The 21,003-nt window shown below is 36.2% G+C and overlaps 3 protein-coding genes across 6 annotated transcripts in view; 2 read left to right on the top strand and 1 right to left on the bottom strand.

Annotated features, from left to right (window-relative positions):
• Positions 1-2,380, top strand: LOC110371691 (phosphoglycerate mutase 1). Its single transcript, XM_021328052.3, has 5 exons — positions 1-196; positions 278-510; positions 1,207-1,398; positions 1,646-1,718; positions 1,899-2,380. The coding sequence occupies exons 1-5, from the start codon at positions 94-96 to the stop codon at positions 2,063-2,065; spliced, it is 768 nt and encodes a 255-aa protein (XP_021183727.3). The 5' UTR covers positions 1-93; the 3' UTR covers positions 2,066-2,380.
• Positions 2,074-5,778, bottom strand: LOC110371694 (zinc finger protein 511). 3 transcript variants are annotated; one of them, XM_021328054.3, is made up of 4 exons: positions 5,568-5,778; positions 3,190-3,333; positions 2,819-3,017; positions 2,074-2,743 (listed from the first exon to the last, which is right to left on the bottom strand). In XM_021328054.3, the coding sequence occupies exons 2-4, from the start codon at positions 3,330-3,332 to the stop codon at positions 2,390-2,392; spliced, it is 696 nt and encodes a 231-aa protein (XP_021183729.3). In that variant the 5' UTR covers position 3,333; positions 5,568-5,778; the 3' UTR covers positions 2,074-2,389. The 3 variants fall into 3 exon arrangements, with proteins under 3 accessions (XP_021183729.3, XP_049699166.2, XP_049699167.2); XM_049843209.2 differs by lacking the exon at positions 5,568-5,778 and adding an exon at positions 4,538-4,557; XM_049843210.2 differs by lacking the exon at positions 5,568-5,778 and adding an exon at positions 3,427-3,577.
• LOC110371757 (ectonucleoside triphosphate diphosphohydrolase 5) overlaps positions 4,990-21,003 on the top strand; it is a 26,405-nt gene continuing 10,391 nt past the window's right edge. The window contains exons 1-7 of one of the 2 annotated variants that reach the window (XM_064040373.1): positions 4,990-5,350; positions 6,727-6,850; positions 14,558-14,701; positions 17,481-17,569; positions 17,840-18,003; positions 18,556-18,647; positions 18,954-19,107. In XM_064040373.1, the coding sequence (XP_063896443.1) occupies positions 5,330-5,350; positions 6,727-6,850; positions 14,558-14,701; positions 17,481-17,569; positions 17,840-18,003; positions 18,556-18,647; positions 18,954-19,107 (788 nt within the window). In that variant the 5' untranslated portion in view covers positions 4,990-5,329. Of the gene's footprint in view, positions 5,351-6,042; positions 6,257-6,726; positions 6,851-14,557; positions 14,702-17,480; positions 17,570-17,839; positions 18,004-18,555; positions 18,648-18,953; positions 19,108-21,003 lie in introns of those variants that run through there. The other variant, XM_064040372.1, reaches the window with a different exon arrangement.

Raw genomic sequence — 21,003 nt, forward strand, 5'->3', positions numbered from 1 at the left:
CAAGTAGAGGTCACTTAGGTTATTTACGTCAAAAGGAAAATTGAACAGAAATCGGCTTCAATATCGCCGGTTGAGTAAATAAAATTAACGAAAATGCCTGCGAAATACAAGATTGTTATGATTCGCCACGGCGAAAGTGAGTGGAACCAGAAAAACCTTTTCTGTGGATGGTTTGATGCCGACCTGAGCGATAAAGGTAAGTTTTAAAGTACCTACCTGCTAGATGTAGTTTCTATCCCGATAATTGTCATCATATAATATCATTTTTTACTTCTAGGACGCGAGGAAGCCGTTGCTGCAGGCAAGGCTTTGAAATCCGAAGGATATGAATTCGACGTTGCCCACACCTCAGTGCTGAAACGCGCTCAAATCACCCTGAACACCATCTTGAATGAAATTGGGAAACCTGATCTGCCCGTAGAGAAGACCTGGCGACTAAACGAGAGGCACTATGGTGGTCTCACTGGTCTTAACAAAGCGGAGACTGCTGCCAAGTACGGTGAAGCCCAAGTATGTATATTTCGTGCTTTTCTAATATACCTATTTTGTCCAATTTACTGTTGTATCAATCAACATTCAAGAATTGCATTAAAGTGGAAAAGAATACCTATGCTAATATTAATAAAGAGTTAACATTTTTCTGTAAACCTAAAGGCTCTAAAACTATTGAACCAATTAGATTTTTTTATTTCACTGTTGGAAAGCTACACTTTTCCTGAGTAACACAGGCTATATTTTATCTCGATACGGGAAGTAGGTAGTTCCCACGGGAAAACGGCTAGTATTATGTATGATAAAACCATAAACTATTGCTATCATTCCGTAATCTGACTGATGTCTGATCAGAAGCCAAAATAACTCCAGTCAGCTATCAGCACAGATCTTTTTGGCAGACCTTTATTTGACCTCATTAGTTATACTGTTGCTACCTACCTATTACGTATGATAGATTTATTGCACACAAAATGTTCTTTTCAATTTTGATTGAAAAAATGGAATCAATGTAATCCATAAGTATTTTCAAAGTCACCTTCGTATGAAAGTTGTGAGTGTTGATATCTAATAATAATCTCCACAATAATAGTTCCTGTATTCACTGGATTTCCGTAATCTCGACTAGATACCTATCTATTTACGCTATCTGTCTATTGACTCACATAATACTGCTTAGTTCTGTAGCTTATTAGTAAATAATAATTTCCGCAGGTTCAAATCTGGCGTCGTAGCTTCGACGTTCCTCCCCCACCGATGGAGAAGGACCATCCTTATTACGATACCATCGTAAAGGACCCCCGCTATGCTAGCGACCCAAAACCTGAAGAGTTTCCCATGTTCGAGAGCTTGAAGCTCACTATTGAGAGGACACTGCCTTACTGGAACAATGTTATTGTTCCCCAGGTAAGAGTTTCACCAAGTATACAATATCCTCTTTCGTACAAAAAAGATTTCTCTATGTTATGATTATAATCCTTGTTCATAAGGTAGACTCCTTTTCCCAAAATATTTCAAATTATTAGATGCCACTAGTTTCATAATTTATCAAGCTTGCCATAACAGTAAGAATTGATAAGAACTTTATATTTTACCAAATATTGATAATATCATCGTATAGCAGTTATTGATACATACAATATTTATATTACAGATTAAAGCTGGAAAGAGAATTATTATCGCTGCCCACGGCAATAGCCTTCGGGGTATTGTTAAGCATTTAGATGGTATGTATCATGATTACAAATGGTTTACGTAACTTTGATTACGATCATAAATTCGTTAAAAACATATTTTTTACCGCGCTCGCTAATGCTATCCACAGCGGGGCAACCTTTCGCCAAAAACTATAGGACACTTCAGAGGTCAAATGGAACTATAGAAATAATATTTTCCAATATTTCCAGGTCTGAGCGACAGCGCCATCATGGAACTGAACCTGCCAACTGGCATTCCATTCGTATACGAGTTAGATGAGGACATGAAACCAGTCGATTCCATGGTCTTCCTTGGTGACGAAGAAACTGTAAAGAAAGCGATGGAAGCCGTTGCTTCCCAAGGCAAGGCCAAGTAAATATTAAGTCAAATCTATAATTTATTTTATTGTAGTCGTTGAAATTGTAACGGTTGACATTATTGTAAAGGATCTAAGTAAGTGTAATGTATAAATGTGAAATATCGTTCAGCGTGTAGTATACAGCAAAAAGTTGGCTAAGGAATCTCTACAAAATGTTTGGATTGATATTCAAAATTAGCTGCTATATCTGAGAGATTTTCTATTGGGTGTATGCCAAGACATACTTTGAAGATGTTACCACAAGAGTTTAAATATGTTTATTTATGTAGAGAGCTTGAGGATAACGAATAAAATCTGATTGAAAATTCTAAATTCTTCTTTTTATTCTGGCAAACTCTCCTTCAAATCTGCCATCACTTCGTCCATATTAACATCTTTTGAGGGTTTGTTAGCATCAGATTTCGTGAATTTTCTGCCGCTGTATTTGGCGAATGTCTTTTGTTTGCTTGTAGCTAAGACTAATTTGTTTTTCACTTCGCTTGTGCTTTCGTTATCAAGTTCCATGCACATCGCGTTCTCATCGGTTTTTTGTTTGGTTTTGGTTTTTTTCTTTGACTTTTTCGGTTTCGTTTCGAACCGGAATTCTTTTGGTAAGTTGTGTTCCTCTACACAGTGCTGCAGTCGGTCATTAGCATTCATGAACTTGTGTTTGCATTCTTCTATGTAGCAGCTGTACTGTAAGATGATCGCAAAACATAAGTACAGAGTATTTTGAAAAATCACTCACATTTGAAGTTTCAAGTATCTTACCGAGGGCCTCTTTTCTGCTAAAACTGCGAAAAACGAGTCATGATTTTCTTGTATGTGCAAATCTAGCAAATGGGGCGAGGGTAGAACCTTTTTGCACTGTGCACAGGAGTATCTATGTGAAGAGTTGTAGTGATTCTCAAATTCTAGCAAAGATTCTGTTGTAAAATCACATCCAGGAATGTTGCAAGTTGATTGTATTCTAAAACAGTAGAAAACAATCAGCTGAATCCTACTGTACCTCTCTAGGCAGTTGATTTATCTAGAACATCTTGATTGATGAAATCAAAGCCAGTCTAAGTAAAGATTCTAAAAGCTATTTAACGAGCAATAATGTGTTTGTTGAAAAGCTGGATTTGTAACTAATTACTCACACTTCATGGCAGAGATTTTCTTCGTCAAAATCGTAAACACCCAGCCTGGGAGGCGGTTTGTCATTTATAAAAAGAATGTCACCAAGCTTCCGACGGCCAACGCCATAAGTTTTCAATTTTTCAAGGATTTGGCTGGACTCCATCCTGAAAAATAATATTAAAGAGGACATCAAGCATTTTAATGTAAAATAGCAATTCAATAACTATGTACGCGATGTCAAAAACAACCTAACTAACCCTTATGCAAGATAGTTTCGCTTGACTTGATATTTTCTATAGATGCTTAGATATTTTCGTTACACGGTCTTAAAATTGTATAATTAAAACTAGAATAACAGCAACTATTCTAGTTTTAATTATACAATGGATGACTGAATGACTAAAACAAAATTTTATCAAGAAACAAATGAATACTTTACTTCGTAACATTTTTAAATGAGTTTGTTATCTTGATAATAACTTTGTGTCCTTGTACTTCGTAATTTAAACAATCTTCAAGAATACTTTATTACTGTATCATAATTGTCAAGAATGTAATGTTTATCCAGATGTCTCTTTAAACGACTGCTACCGTTCGATGGATAACCGAATATAACGATTACGTTGCAATTACTTAGGTTTCAAATGGATTTAGGCAAGCAAGCAATCTGCAGGCGATTAAGGGTAGAAGGGAGGAAGAAATTAGGATTCCGATTTCTTTTGTTGGACTGCGTTTTTAGAGAGTGGTAAGCTCTGTCTCTAGAAGGAAATCCGCTGATTTAGAAATTTTGGAAAGCACTACTGCAAACTTCAGCAGACGTTGACTGTGTTGTTATCAAACGCTACGTAAGTACTATTTTCATTTAGAAATTTATCCAATAATATACATTTGCAGATAAAAGCAAATGTTTGATTAGTAGGTACCGATACTTTTCTCTTATGATTACAATATCTTTACAAACGTAACGTTAGGATTGCATCATTTGCATCAGCTATAGAAATAAGATTTATTAGCATTGATTACCCATGCTAGTAAACTATAGTGGTAAATATGCCTTGGAAACTGCTTTATCATCTTAACTGTCTGATCTAAATGTATGTGTAAACCAAAATACCTGACATAAAATTAGAGAAATGAATAGTGAAAAGGAAATACTAAGAGAATTAACATAATGATCGCATACTCTAGATGTGGCTTATCAGTTCAATAGCCACTTAATTAAACATCTAATTATAACTCAACTGGCTACGTTAGCCGTAGCCAAATATTTGATTAGATACCGGATTTTATTCGGTGACAAACTACACCAAACACTGTATTTAAATATATACCTATTCTGTTTTATGATGTAATAATATCTCTACTTACATCATTTGTCTAGCCTTTTCCCAACTCTCTGGGGGTCTTAATCCAGTTACCCGAGCAACCGAATGAATACCTCTTCGTAAGGCTGGTTGTCAGACTTTATATGGCCTGACTACCCGTAACGACTACCAAAGATAAAGTATAATACCTAAATAGTACGTATTGCCCGTATTTTATCATGACGAAACTCCTATTAGTCTCCCCCTGATCTAGGAATATATTCGAGCTATATTACCCAGTGCATAACCATTCGTCTCAAACTGATTCGGAAGGTCATATCCATTTTACAATCAGTCGTTTATACATATATCTCCCGGGACGGCTTATCGTTATCATGGTCAGAACGTCACTGAAACGGCTACTACAACGTGGTAACCGCGAAACTAGTAACAGAATACGGAGTCATGATAAATCAACGATAAGTGCCCCTGATAAAAAAATGGTCTCAATGATGCTCAGTCATCATTACTAGTCTCAATAGTAACGTTGTTTAAATCTTGTTGTCTAGTTGTATAGTCTGTGGTGCTATCTGAAGCGCACGTCTATTAACTCCGGTATATACTTGTATAAATACATTATAAATACCTACCTACGTAATTTATTATCAAGGCCAAGATAATTACTTGACACATGTAATATGTAAGTTAGTTTACGTTCGGCAAGTATTCAATAAGGTTTCTAAATTAAACAGATGCCTTTCATATGAAAACAATATTTAGAAACCAATTCGGAAATTGAAATTATTTGTTAGGTATTTATTTTGTGGTTAATTGAGGAAGTGATATTTGAATAAAAATGCAAATACGGCAAAGAAAGGTAAGTGTCTAACTATATCAATTATCAACATTTATTCTTAATTCATTATTTATCTATTTCAAAAAAGTTCTCTAATGTTTTGTCACATAGAGGTTATGTTTATAGTCAGGTAAATACTCTAAGCGTAAATATTTCATGTTTTCACATCTCATAAGCTAAATCTTTCATGTTGCAAGAAAAATACTCGATAATAACATAAATTGGAGAAAGTACTTACCTTATTCACTTTTATATTGTAGTTTTGTTTAGTAGACTGTGAAAATACTGTGGAATGTAATGTTTTTAGTGCTTCAAAGTATCATTTAAATCCCCTATTTCGTATACGTGTAATTATTCATTAATAACGCAAATGAAGATGCACTTATTTTAATAAATGGGACTTGCAACTTGTAGGTACATTATGTATGTACGGTAACCATTTTTGTTTGATTGGGCGGGACTGTCTGTGTGCTTTTGATCATGTTTTTAGTTGAAAATAAAATAGAGGCCTGTGATAACATCCCAGACGATTTCTTAAATATTTAGTGGCTTTAATTTAAAAACATGATATAAATATAGAAAAATATGTTAAATTCGTTAAGCATTGTAAAGATTAGTCGATTTCTAACGTCCATTTTTAACTCGCGGAACAAGATTGAGGTAACTCACATGATAGCATCACTAACTGACATTTGACTGTCGCCTTTTTTGACATTAACGTGACATTCAATTTAATGACCAAAAATAAAATATTGCCGTCGAGTGACGTTGTGTGTGTTTCGAATTCATTTCGCCAAAAATAAATTGAAAAAATGTCTACGTACCGCTTATTGTATTCCAATTAGAATTAATATATAACCTATTTATTGGTTGTGATGTTTATTTTAAGTCAACATGGGAAAGTTCAGCACGTACAGGTACTTAGAGGTGCGTATGTCGAAAAATGCAATTAATGTTTTTGTTTTTATTATTCGACGTTTTTTGCTAATAAAAACCTGCCTTTAAACAACTTCCTTCAAGAGTATAATCGTTTGGAGACGTAGTATGTAGGCCTGCGATTTTAAATACAGAAAAACTTAAAAACCGAATTTTCCTCAACGATACCACAATAATTTTCCCTGTTGGTTGAAAATAAATATTTGCAAATAATTTTCAAGGAATACAATGAAGATTTGTTGAAAGGCATTCATCAAATATGATGTATAAAAAACGTAATTTTCCGCGTTGTTTTGAGTTAACAACGTAATACAAGAAATCGTAATTAATTAAGAAAACTCATTATATTTTATAGTTTCATGCAGAACATGGCAGAATTATGTTTTGTCGGAAAAAAAAAATACATGAAGACTACCGTCTTTCATAGGTTGTATTGTAAAATGGTCCGTTTTGTTTTACAGTTAAAAGATGATACCTCAGCGCCACATATCAATGTTAGAAGTAGGACCATTAAGCACCCCAGGAGATTGAAGAAAGTATTTATCTTCCTCATCATATTAGCATTATGTATTACATACTTTTTGGGTGAGTACCTATTCTTTATTTAATTTTTTTAATAGCTTCTTTTGTCAGTCACACTTAGAATGGTCCTATGCATAAAGAAAGGAAAGATAGATGCCATAAGGCAGAAAGGTCAGGTGCCTTCTTGTAGGTCAAGCAATGTACATAGTTGTGTGATCAGGTACTGGACCTAACAAGACGTTCTGGTTCCTCGTCAAATCAAAGCTACTCTGTCAGAGATTGACTTAGATTCTTAGATTGATTTTAGATTTCATTTTGAGAATATTTGTCGGGTTCCATACAACGTTTGTAAGGGCAGGGCAAATGCTTGTGCACTATAATATGTCCTGCGCAGCTGGCTGATCTCCTTATATGAGAATACCCTTCATGGACACCATTAGTAAGGACAATGGTAGTAACATTCCTTGTCCTCTTCTTTGGAGGTTTTGCATTATGACATCTCCGCTAGTCATTTTGATCTCGTTAACATCTGAATAAACTTAGGCATACGTAGAATAAAAGGATTTTATTACAAACATACTTAAAACCTAATTACATAAAAGATTAAAATCATATGATAAAAAAGTAATTAGATAAGATGCTTATCAACTAACATAAATGATATAGCTAACAGTTGTTTTAACACAAAAGGTAAATTAGAGTAAGTCTTTTAGGAAATGTGGTTTCATCCGCATCCCGTGGGAACCTCTGCACGAACCCGGATAAAAAGTAGCCTATAGCCTTCCTCGATAAATGGGGTATCTAAAACCGAAAGAATTGTTCAAATCGGACAAGTAGTTCCTGAGATTAGCGCGTTCAAACAAACAAACAAACTCTTCAGCTTTATAATATTAGAATAGATAAAGCATAATAATAAGGAAACATTTTTCACTTTTTTGTACTTAAAAGGCTTTGGAACTACTGAACTGATTTGTATAATTATTTCACTGTTGGTAAGCTAGACGTAGTAGCGTAGACTATATTAATGATCCAGTTATGGGAAATCCCTTATATTATATTTAAGAAATAAATAGATTTTTTAAATATGTGTACATGAATTGTTTACAAGTTTCTATAGAAAAAAGTACTTGTGTGTTATGTATATGTATAAGCAATATCTATTGGGTATGAAGGGCTGTCCAAAAAGTTATTTTCGTTCTCAGCTCATTTAGTACTCTGTCACCTTCAGTGGCCCTTTTCTATTTTTAATTATCTACTGACGTAACTTGGCTAGTGGCATTTATTTTGGAGCTCTTTGGGCATAATCAATATAATAATAAGATTGTATTGTGTTGTTATATATCTTTAACCTAAACAATGAAGTTTAAATTCAAAGATTTGTACTAATTTGTAACATCCACAGTAATCTTGAATTAATCACTAGCTTTTTTCTCGCATCTCAGGGAACCTCTGTCCTTACCTGGATAAAATATTGCCTCTTCGATGATAGTGTAGCTTTCCAACGGCCTAAGAATGTTAAAATCAGTTCTAGGCCACCACTACTTTTTCACTGCGAACGAATAAACAGTTTTGTATGTATCGGATACAAAACTGTTTATTCGTTAACAAAAATCATACAATAATATCGTGAATGGAGCCTTCTTTTAAGCAGATAAGAGCCTGTTGTAGCAGACTCTGCTCTAAGGAAAGAATACATATTTACTCAATGTAATACAAATATTTACTTGTTCTGTAATAGCAAAACAGTGTTATCTGAACAATGCTACTTATATACACATCTATGGGTTGTAATTAAATAGAGACAAAAAAAGTCCTTTGACATAAGTTGTCTGTTTCATTATTTATTTTCTTTAATTGGTATAAATATAATAAGGGAACAATTTCCTGAAATAAATGGTTGGGTATATAATTTAAAACAACTTAAGAAGTATATACTTAGGTATTTATTTCATGATTTTTTTCTAAAGAAATTGTATTTTTTACGGCATCGAAGGCATGGCATGTCTATAATTTATTTAACTAGTTGTGATAAAATATTTAAGTATTACCAGGCATGTATGTTTAATTGTAATTTTACTCCACAATTTACATAGGTAATCGTCAGTTTCGTGACAAACCTTAATACCGCATGCATGAGTCTATAAAGTCATGTTTTATTACATCAATGTTGGCATGGATACCTACTACCATTACCTATCACAAAAGCATCAAAAATATTCGGGAATAGTTTTTTGTGTGAAAGTTAAATAATCTTATTTCATTTAGACCTTTACAAGCACAACAATCAAAAATCTAAATAAAGATTCTAGTTACCAATTCCGAAAGTAGCCGCCTATGGTATGGTAGGGTAAGACTCCAACTATGGGGTCATTGGGGGTCACGTGGTTGAAAATAATCTACCCCACAATATTGAGGGGTTTTCGAATTATGACGAATCAACCCCCGATATGTTGGTGCTATATAGCAATACCAAAGATTTGTCATACTCTCATTAATTACAGTGATCTAAGCTAATTTTCTGAACTTATCATTTATCATTAGCAAATATTGCCATCTCACTTCATTCTTCTACATTTATCAGTTATACGTGACAGTGACAAGTTAAATCAATAATCATATTTTCGTTCCACCAATCGATAATCTAAAGTAAGTCATCATGAAAAATTTACAATCTAATCAGGCCATAATAACGTTAATAAGGGGTCCAAATTGGTTATGATTGAAAAGCAATGTGAGACGAATTTGAAAAAGTATTTTATTTACTTTCTCCTTCGTAATAGTTCTCCAAAAGAGTTGGCACAGGTAATATATCTCGTTTATGAGACTAACATTGAAGATTCAAGTGAAGTGTCTCCCTCTCTCAAGTTGTGCGACTTCTCATTGCAGGAAGTTCCTGTCCACCTAGAATCTAAGGGCTGTAAGATTATTCTAAAAGTACCTAATCGTAATTCTGAAAAGCAAACGGTTTTTCTCACAAACCAAACAATTAGTACTGTTACAGTTCTCGTAAAACTCGATTCCGAGTACCTACTTCACGCGCATATGGCCCATACCTTTCCCCCACGTCCGTCACTCGCTGATACCTTTTTTGTTTCTGATGGGAAATCATCAAACGACTCCTCCTGCTGTGGGTAAGCAGCGTGAGGGAGTGTCGAGACTTACTGACTAAAACCCGCGGTAATTATTTCGGACAATCCCGCAGCTCAAGCACTCGCTCGACCCGTGCAATTTTCCGCGATGGCAAAAAGTTTGGCGAACTTTATTTCTAAACTACATATGCATGGTCTCCAATTTTTCTTGTAAATACCAGTACCGTACGCCTCGTGTTACGTTCCCGTTCACACAAACATTGAGTTGTTATGTTAAACAATCTGTGATTGGAAGACATAAAAACGATTCATTTCACGTTAATTAAAACTGGGTAAATGAAACACGTTGTATGGAAGGAATCGCGGAACTTAAAAATAATGTAAGCCGTTGAAAATGATGTAAGCTGTGGAAATTCTGTAAGAATGGTTCCACCCGCGTCCTGTGGGAACTACTGCATGTACCGTAATAGAATATAGCCTATATGTTACTCGGTAAGAGTGTAGGTTTTTAAAATTGAAATCTATGCTGGGGCTGTCAGATCGTTTGAAGGATCGTTTTAGTCCTTCCCGCGGCAGCCACAGTGGGAGGGGTCATCTGATAATTGCCTACGAGGTATTGATGACCTACTTATTCATATGGGCAGAAGCTTAACTTGGGGTGTAAATATTTTAACAGGCATATATGGACTATTTCAGTTGTGTCGGTGTGGTACCAGAATGTCAAAAATATGTTCTTAGTCATCAGATGGGCATTAATCACCATTAATTGGATCATTCTCTAAAAATAGACGTTATCGCTTGAGGGATAAATAATGTTATCATACAAAACATAAAATTAAAATCTAAACAGAGACTTAGATAATCGTGATAGTGGCATCTCACCGTGACTTTGCTTTTGTTGCATCATTGCAATCAATCAATTTTGTGACTCAAAGAAAAATCTCTTTTAGCCCTTTTTTTACCGAAAAGACAAACGAGCGATTATGGAAAACGGGTGTTTATAATTAATAACACCAACATTTTGAATGATACAATTTATTAAGGAATTGAAAACAAGCATTTATTCACATAATTAAACCCACATGAATAAAACTGATAAATGAAATTACAACTAAATCTGCCGCTTCCGATGGATAAACGAATGTTTGCATATTTTTCCTGTTAGTAATCTAGCTTCCGTTACTAAATCGGTAGTATTTTGTTATCTGGTTAGTAATTTAAAATAGTATCTAAACACCACTTTTCGAACCTCGGTACAAAAGATAGTTCCCTAAACGCCCACCCTTCATCACTTCCCATCTGTTTTGCTGGGAAGAAGACATACAAACAAACTTCCCAGCAACACATGGCCATCTGGCGTCTGTACCTATTCATATCATTTATCTTTACCTACATGAAGGGCTGCTTTCCGTACGGGGTTCCCCGGATTTGTCCTGGTTTGAAGAAGTTACCGGGGAAAACCCGGACACTGCACAAGGAAGCGCCTACTTTTTTCGGCCAAATGAAAATAATATATGAAAATAATGTATTATGTAGTCTTTTTTTTAGCACATTATTTTCGGAAAAATGAGAATTAAGTAAGATGTCAAATGTCCGGGTTTGGCTTCGAGATGGCAGTTCTGCCTACATCTAGAAACTACTTATATAGGACCTTATTACATGAACTTGCATATGTATGACGTGACAAGCAATGATGCAGTCTCTTGTTGATGCCTTATAATTTGCGTAACAAATGCTTTGAATAACGTCATGTTACGGAAAATCCTTTCGTTCATGTAATATGAAAACTGGGTTATGTAATATAGCAATATTGGTACCGTCTTAGTAGTGGGTTTGTTTCTGAACATATTTTTTTGGTATCATAGGACATTAAATGAATGACCTTTACATTATAAGTAGAGGGAGAATATCACGTTTGACCGACAAAAATCAGTGTTTCAGGGCCGTATTAAAACAAAAAGTCATAAAATTCAATAAGACAGTAAGCAAACTAAGTAGGCAACAGACACTCACCAAACTAAAATCTTATTTTAATATTAAGTTTTTGGTTTTATTTTACCACATTTCCCACTTCTGTTGTGGTTAGAAGTAACACAGAAAATGCACGATATTATTTCGATTTATCGTGCAAATAAAATAAACATAATTTAATATTTAAAGTATAGAATCAGAGTTTTACTGTTCAAGTTTAACTGATTTTTATTCAAGTTCGTAAAATGGATTTTATTAATGACGAAATGAGACTAAAAATAATTACTTATTAAATATTTAAATTATCTACTGATTTTTATAACTTTTTTGAAAATGGTTTTGCTTTGGGGGCATTTTGTCATTGGCCCCAGAAAAGTTATGTTAAATACTTATCTCTAATAAGAAAATCAGTAAGTAGATAATATATGGTTTACTGAAATCCGCCACTAATGTTTTCCACAGATAGATATATAACAACTATCTATGCGGAACCTCACAAAATGGAAATTAATGAATGGCATAATAACATAAGTGCGTACAGATTTACCTTTATTAATACGTATTTAGGTTTCATTACGTATATATTTACTAAACACTTGTAACGAAAAGGGTAGGTTGCACCATTTAACTATCATATCGTCCCACTGCTGGGCTGCGGCCTCCTCTCACACAGAAAAAGATTGAGCGTTAATCACCACGCTTGCTCAATGCGGGTAGGTGATTTCGGACTTAATAATTCAGGTTTCCTCAAGATGTTTTAATTCACCTTTTAATCAGTCATTGTTCTCCAAGATATGTATATTTAGAGAGTACATACAAACTTAAAAAGTTGCATTGGTATTTGCCTCACCTGGAATCGAATCCATACTCACACTTGAGAAGTTGGTTCCTTACCAGCCGTAAAATCACCGATTTGACCTATGTATGGCAATTTCACGGCTGGTAATGGTTTGGTTATCGCTATAACTAAATGGTGCAACCCACCCTTAATATGACATAAGCATCGTCCTGTCACTGTCTACTTAAAACAATGGAATGAGACAGTATGATGTTTTAAATATGTATAATATTCAACGTTAAATATGTTTAGTCAGTAAATTAACCAGCTTAGTTAGAGTACGTTATCTAGGAGTAAATAATAGTACCTGATAGACTAGAATAGAAAGTTTATGTAAATTAAACAGTTGTTGTAGTCTATTGTTGTTATCAGTTACACCAATACAGGGTTAGCAGCGGAGAGGGAGTGTCAGACTCTTACTGACTAAAAACCGTCGTGTTCCGTCATAGGCCTTTTATGTACCAGGGCCACGGTATCTCTTTCGAACAACCCGCAGCCCAAGCCAGTAAGTCTGACACCAGTCTAACCAAAGGGTATCGGGTTGCCCGGATAACTGGGTTGAAGAGGTCAGATAGGCAGTCGCTTCTTGTAAAGCACTAGTACTTAGCTGAATCCGGTTAGACTGGAAGCCGACCCCAACATGATTGGGAAAAGGCTCGGAGGATGACCAAATGTTTTGGGGTATACCAGTTTTTGTAAGGCCTCTTTAGGAGATTCAAAAACATTTTTTTGATATTTTTACATAACGTGTTAGGTCGGCTTGTTTTAGTCTTTATTACCTATAACATCATGGGTCGTTGACAAATTATGTACGGTCAATATCTCTTTAATTCTCTTACCGGAATAATAACCCATAATATAATTATTCCGATCGAGCCGTCGTCACGCTGTTATTATAAGATTTATATTATAATTATAAGTAGCTTTAGTCTTATAACTTCGATGTTAGTGCGCGTGCGTTTCAACGGTTTTCAGATCGTTTATATAAAATATTATATGAAGCAACGGAGCCATGGATAATAATATTTTCAAGGTGTTATTTTGTATGTATACCTACCTATATATTTTTTATGCGCTTATGATATAATTTTATGTTATCCCATTAAACGCTAATGAAAATGTCACGTATCGTGAAATTACGTAGTGATTAAAAAAGAAATAGGTACATAATATGTACTTATGTATGTATTTCATAGGTACTCGATTTGGTTAGTTCTAAAAGTTAAAAAATATTGGGGGGACAATAATTTCCAGTATTTAAAGCTAAAATGTTTCAGTTTATATATATAGGTACCTAGTAAGTTTTTAGTAGTTCAGAAATACGTAATCGGATTGTAAATATACAGTACCTAGGTTATATAGAATACCATATTTTTATACTCGTATCATAGTCTAATGCAAATTATACCTACATAGACTAGAAGTATCTCATTGTGCAAAGGTACCTAGTAAGTTTTTAGTCGTTTAGAAATACGTAATCATATTGTAAATATACAGTATCTAGGTTATATAGAATACCATATTTTTATACTCGTATCATAGTCTAATGCAAATTATACCTACATAGACTAGAAGTATCTCATTGTGCAAAGTTCAATCCAGGTCAGATCTTATAATAAACTATGTTTAACTTATCCCCTCTAACGTTGAACTGGAAATATCTTTGTTCAAACATAAATATTAATTAGTTCAAGACTGCCCTATTCATGTGACTGACAAGTGACAACTATTACCGTGCAATTTGTGTCACAAAAAATAATTTGACAGAAGAAAGCGCGGGAAGATTTGACAGTTCTTTTTTTTTCTTGCCAGCCATGTTGGCAAGGGTAGCGTCAGTGTTAGTCCGGTTCAGCATGAGGTTTTATGTGGCAGGGTTGTTCGCGGGCCAGTCGCAGTGGCTGGACGGCCTGGCGAAGAGTTTGGGCTACGAGAGCGTGTACCATCACGCGGTGATCATCGATGCCGGCTCTTCGGGCTCCAGGGTGCTTGCTTATAAGTTTAGAGTACCTTTTACAGGTGAGTTTTTCCTTATATTTGTTTTATGTAATAGGTCCCTACTTAAGTGGTCTATAGCAATATGGAGTTCAACATGACCAGATCACGGTTATGATCCAAAAAACATTGAAGTAGACTACAAAACATGATGAATGAAGATGTATTTCAGATAATATTAGAAAATATTTCAGTTACTTGAAAGCTGAAGACAGAAACATCAAAAGTCATCACGAATATTAATTTATCATAATCTATATGTTGATTAACTAATACCTATTTTTCAATCCAATATTAGCTTGTTACTAGGACTGCATATTTTGTTAGAGCGTGGTCAATCGGGAAGTAACTCGTTTTAAACGTATCTACAATAACTGTTGTAGCCGATCTGTTTTGATAACGTTTTATATTCAGGAGATAAGATTAACCAAAATGTTATTTTAATGTTATATTAGCTGATAACATTATGGGGAATAGAAATACATTACAGAAAACAAACGAAAACTCAACGTACTAGATCTTTCCCTCGACCTAACGAATTTGGCTACAATCCTACAAGGTAAAAACAGTAAACATTTGTTGATTGTTGCCTAGCAACGAAAATGTTTGAAGAATTGGAACTCGACAAATTGTTACTATTTCTAATTTGTATGCGCACCTTTTCCTATACTGCACAGTTTTATCAGTCCATTGCAATCGTAACGGAAAACTATTAAACGGTGTTATGTAACCCCTTCGATACGAGTATAAATCGTGTAACTAGTGTAGCAACAAATGTTCTCTATGGTTAACGTATTGTTTACTTTGTTAGTTAATAAACTTAATTGCAAAGAAACACCTATGAGTCATAGAAGTGGTCGTGGCTAATTCAAAGCCGCGCGAATGGATCGGTCATAAGGTTAAGCAACGCTTTACGCGATCGGTTCGTGGACGGGTGACCATCTTGTCATAATGAGTTCTTCCGTGTTTCATCTGTCACTCCCGGCTGTCATTTGAACATCTTTGGCAGTCGTTACAGTAAGTCTACCAGTCTTACTTTAGGGGGATTGGATTGTCCGGGTAACCAGGTTGGATGAGGTCAGATATGCAGGCGCTCCTTGTAAAACACTGGTACTCAGCTACACCCGGTTAGCCTGGAAGCCTACCCCAACATAGTTGGGAAGTGGCTAGGCAGATGATGATGTCTTTTAAATGAATTTAGTCGTGTGCCTAAAATCGACAGGCAATAAGAAATACTGAATTTTAAGTGAGTCTATTATTTGAATATTTAGACAGGTTTTTTATCAAATTGATGTTAATTACTCAGTAGGTTGCGTCATACATAACAAATACTTTTAAAATAATCCAGAAAGAGTAATTCTCCTTTATTTCCATCCTTTTGGGTGGCGACATAAAAAAAAACTTCTGTACCTAATGCATGTTTTTTAATAGTGCAACATAATTTTATACTAGCTTCCGCTAGCAGCTTTGCCCGCGTGGTGTGTTGATAAAAAGTAGCCTATGTGTTAATCCAGGGTATCACCTATCTATACCAAATCTCAAAAGAAGAAATATCATATAATCTCAAGAAAAAATAACAAACATACATCCATACATTCTCACAAACTTTCACATTTATAATATTAGTAGGATATTGATAGGATTAGTAATGACGTTTTTTCTCCACGATTCCACGATGACGTACTAGTTTATAACAAGAAGTACTACAAACATTCGTTTGTTTTGCAACTCGTGTCAATATTTGATGAATGCACGGCATACAGGCCGGTGCTCATCGATTTTTGTCGGCCTAAGGGTTAAATATGTATGTGATATTGGTCGCTGCTAAGTCATGTCTTTTTGAGTCTTTCACAAATTAAAAAACATCGTGAGGAAATTGGGACTTAAAAGGTTGCTAATCTAGTTTGAGCAAAGATAATCTTATAATTCGTGATGATTCGTATCGTCTCTTTATGGGAAGCATTTCAACAGCTATAGGCTATTAAAGAGGCCAATCGTGAACCGTTAGTAGAAATTCATATAATACACTAGCCGTTTTCCCGCGGTTTCACCCGCGTCCCGTGGGAGCTACTGCCCGCACCGGGATAAAATATAGTCTATGTTACTCGCAGATAATATAGCTTTCTAATGGTGAAAGAATATTTAAAATCGGTCCAGTAGTTTTTGAGTTTATCCATTAAGACCAAAAAAACAAACAAACAAAGTTTTCCTCTCTATAATATTAGTATAGTGATCATTCTCAACATGTACTAGAATTTCGTGGCTCAGTTACAGCCATGCGGGCTAGTCAACTAATAACAATATCTTTGCATCTTAATTGCGTACAATGCGTTCATGTATACTGTTGTATACATGAACGCATTGTTACAACAATATAACATGTGTGCTTGGCAAGGATAAATATTTAAATACTAACTAGTAACTACCGTCAGCGGTAAATAGCGGTAATACTGCAAGAAATATTCTAATCGGTCTCAGATAAAGAAACTGTTTAGCTTTAAAATCCCTACTAATATTATAATTGCGAAAGTAACTCTGTCTGTCACTGAACCGATTTTAATGTTTGGTACAGAGATAGAGTTGACCTTGAGAGAGAACATAGGGCAGTTTTTATCCCGGACTTTTGAAGAATTCTCTTGGACACGCGATCTAACCGAACTCTAACTGGGCGAAGCCGCGGGCGGAAGCTAGTATTAATATAAATACCACAACTCTGGTCTGCTTTTGTCACTCTTCCAGTATATTAGCTGTATGAAAAGAATAATAAAACATGTAATTAATGAAGTATATAATATTGTTTCAGTATTCGGCCAAGCCAACTTGGACTTAGTAGATGAATATTTTGAGCAATCCAAACCTGGATTGTCTTCGTATGCCGATGACCCTGAGAAGGTAAGTTAAGAGACGAGGTAGAATTTTCAGATTAAGAAAAGTTATCTTCTTTCATATAAGTAGGTAAACTTGAGGTGGGTTGCAACATTTAACTTTAACAATAAACGAACCATTCTCAGTTATAAAATCGCCGACTTGACCAATGGACCGCAAGTACACTATCGGTTTGGTTATCGTTATAATTAGAGGTAAATGGTGCAGTACACTGTTAAAATATTATTTTATCTTTTATATAATACTAGTTACAAAGACAAATTTTGTATTATTTAGGGCGCGCACACAATAGTGCAGCTAATAAAAAAGGCGGAGTTCCTAACGCCGCCGGAGAAGCGCAAGGCGACGCCTCTCATAGTGCGAGCGACCGCCGGCCTCAGGCTGCTGCCCGCTGACAAGGCGCAGAGCCTCATAGATGCTGTCTCTGAGGCTATCTCCAAGTAAGTTGATCTTATCCAACTAGAGATCTGGGATTTCTAGACTTTAGAGTGATTCAACGCCATTTCTTATGAAAAACTGGGAAAGTTGTTATGACATTATACAAATTAAACCTCTATGGCGCAATGGTCACCAAGCCGGACTGCCGAATCTGAGGTCCCGGGTTCGATTCCCGGTTCGGTCGACATTTGTGTGATGAGCATGCTTGTTGGCCGTGGTCTGGGTGTTACAATATGTATTTATAAATATGTATATGTGTGGCTATATGTAGTTTATCAGTTGTGTTAGCACCCATAACACAAGTTAATTAATAACTTACCATGGGGCTATCCAACCGTGTGTAAAAAGGTGTCCCGACAATATTATAATTTCTGCTCAAATAACTCTCTTTCCCGCAAGGCATAAAATGCTGCCATACAAAAAGTTTAGTAAGTAGAAATTAAGTGAAGTGTGCTTAGGGGATTCCATATTCTAAAACAGACAACAATAAACAAGATAGTTGAAAGATGGTCTGATGAATGGGACTTGAACTTAATAATTATTTTGTTTTGCAGACTAGAGTATGATGTAGGCTCCGATGGTGTGAAGATCATGGACGGCTCAGACGAGGGTATCTTCATCTGGTACACCATCAATCTACTGCACAGTAAGTTCAAATTGTAATACTCTTTTTGGAAAGAAAATTAAAAAAACATGTTGTTAAAAAAGACCTACTTATAGTTTGTCACCATTTTAGTTCTACCACGTCAAATCATATATTATGATTAACTGAAAAGATTTTGACCCTAAAATTAATTGAATGCAAAATAGACGCAATAAACTGTGCCTCGCAATGTCCAAATGGTTACAGATGAACCTTTTGAGAACTCAGTTTCAGCCCAATATTATTCTTTTTAGCCTAAGCGGTCCCACTACTAACCGTAGGTCTTTTAACCTACACTTATATTTGCAGATCTAATAGAGGGCAACACAATGGCAGCGCTAGACTTAGGCGGCGGTTCGACACAGATCACGTACCAACTGAGTGACGGCGACAAGCCCGCCTACCCTGCCGCCGACCAGTATGTCGTGCCTGCTGGTGACAACATCACCTTATATACGCACAGGTATTGTACTAAAATAAGTTTATTTTGTATCATAATGAAGAAATAAAATTGTTGTTTCGTAGCGTTCCGTAGAGGTTGCGTAGTGTTTTGTCACTATTTCGTAGCGATCCGTAGAGGTATCGTAGTTCCGTCGTAGCATTATCGCACTATTTCGTAGCAGTTTCGTAGCGTCGCGTAGTAGTTTCGTAGTGTTCCGTCACTTTTTCGTAGCGATCCGTAGAGATATCGTAGTATTTTCGCACTATTTCGTAGCAGTTTCGTAGCGTCGCGTAGTAATTTCGTAGCGTCACGTAGTAGTTTAATAGAAGGCAACACAATGGCAGCGCTGGACTTAGGCGGCGGTTCGACACAGATCACGTACCAACTGAGTGACGGCGACAAGCCCGCCTACCCTGCCGCCGACCAGTATGTCGTGCCCGCTGGTGACAACATCACGCTATATACGCACAGGTATTGTACTAAAATAAGTTTATTTTAAAAATTAGAGAAATAAAAATGTTGTTTCGTAGCGTTCCATAGAGGTTGCGTAGTGTTTTGTCACTATTTCGTAGCGATCCGTAGAGGTATCGTAGTTCCGTCGTAGCTTTATCGCATTTGTTCAGAGGATTTCGTAGCAGTTTCGTAGCGTCGCGTAGTAATTTCGTAGCGTTACGTAGTAGTTTAATAGAAGGCAACACAATGGCAGCGCTAGACTTAAGCGGCGGTTCGACACAGATCACGTACCAACTGAGTGACGGCGACAAGCCCGCCTACCCTGCCGCCGACCAGTATGTCGTGCCTGCTGGTGACAACATCACGCTATATACGCACAGGTATTATACTAAAATAAGTTTATTTTGTATCATAATGAAGAAATAAAGTCGTTTTGTAGCGTTCCGTAGAGGTTGCGTAGTGTTTTGTCACTATTTCGTAGCGTTCCGTAGATGTTGCGTAGTTCCGTCGTAGCATTATCGCACTATTTCGTAGCAGTTTCGTAGCGTCGCGTAGTAATTTCGTAGCGTCACGTAGTAGCTTAATAGAAGGCAACACAATGGCAGCGCTGGACTTGGGCGGCGGTTCGACACAGATCACGTACCAACTGAGTGACGGCGACAAGCCCGCCTACCCTGCCGCCGACCAGTACGTCGTGCCTGCTGGGGACAACATCACGCTATATACGCACAGGTATAGTACTCAAAGAAGTTTATTTTAAAAAATAGAGAAATAAAAATGTTGTTTCGTAGCGTTCCGTTAGAGGCTGCGTAGTGTTTTGTCACTATTTCGTAGCGATCCGTAGAGGTATCGTAGTTCCGTCGTAGCATTATCGCACTATTTCGTAGTAATTTCGTAGCGTCGCGTAGTAATTTCGTAGCGTTACGTAGTAGTCTAATAGAAGGCAACACAATGGCAGCGCTGGACTTGGGCGGCGGTTCGACACAGATCACGTACCAACTGAGTGACGGCGACAAGCCCGCCTACCCTGCCGCCGACCAGTATGTCGTGCCTGCTGGGGACAACATCACGCTATATACGCACAGGTATTGTACTAACGCACTTTTTAAACTAATGTGGATTAGGAACGACGTGTAAAAATGGGCTTATTACGGAAAAGAATAAGGAAATAAAAGTGGTTCCGTAGCGTTCCGTAGCAGTTTTGCAGTGTTCCGTAACTAGTTCGTAGCGGTCCGTAGCAGTTTCGTAGTGGCTCGTCACAATTTCGCGGCGTTCCGTAGCAGTTTCGTAGTGTCTTGTCACAATTTCGCGGCGTTCCGTAACATTTTCGTAGTGTCTCGTCACAATTTATGTAGCCTTCCAAAGTATATATTTTTGTAAACTTTTCCTCATTGTTCTAATAATAGTAATAACCATATTTATCATAAACTAGCTGATCCCGCGAACTTCGTATCGTTTAAACCT

The sequence above is a fragment of the Helicoverpa armigera genome, chromosome 22, assembly GCF_030705265.1.
Source record: "Helicoverpa armigera isolate CAAS_96S chromosome 22, ASM3070526v1, whole genome shotgun sequence".
Classification (NCBI taxonomy): domain Eukaryota; kingdom Metazoa; phylum Arthropoda; class Insecta; order Lepidoptera; family Noctuidae; genus Helicoverpa; species Helicoverpa armigera.

Bases quoted from the DNA above. Each gene is read 5' to 3' on its own strand.
- LOC110371691 (XM_021328052.3), top strand. From the start codon at position 94: ATGCCTGCGAAATACAAGATTGTTATGATTCGCCACGGCGAAAGTGAG. The intron at 1,399-1,645 runs GTAAGAGTTTCA...TTTATATTACAG, and splicing joins ACAATGTTATTGTTCCCCAG to ATTAAAGCTGGAAAGAGAAT. The intron at 1,719-1,898 runs GTATGTATCATG...CAATATTTCCAG, and splicing joins TATTGTTAAGCATTTAGATG to GTCTGAGCGACAGCGCCATC.
- LOC110371694 (XM_049843209.2), bottom strand. The intron at 3,018-3,189 runs GTGAGTAATTAG...CTACTGTTTTAG, and splicing joins GAAAATCTCTGCCATGAAGT to AATACAATCAACTTGCAACA. The intron at 2,744-2,818 runs GTAAGATACTTG...ATCATCTTACAG, and splicing joins TAGCAGAAAAGAGGCCCTCG to TACAGCTGCTACATAGAAGA.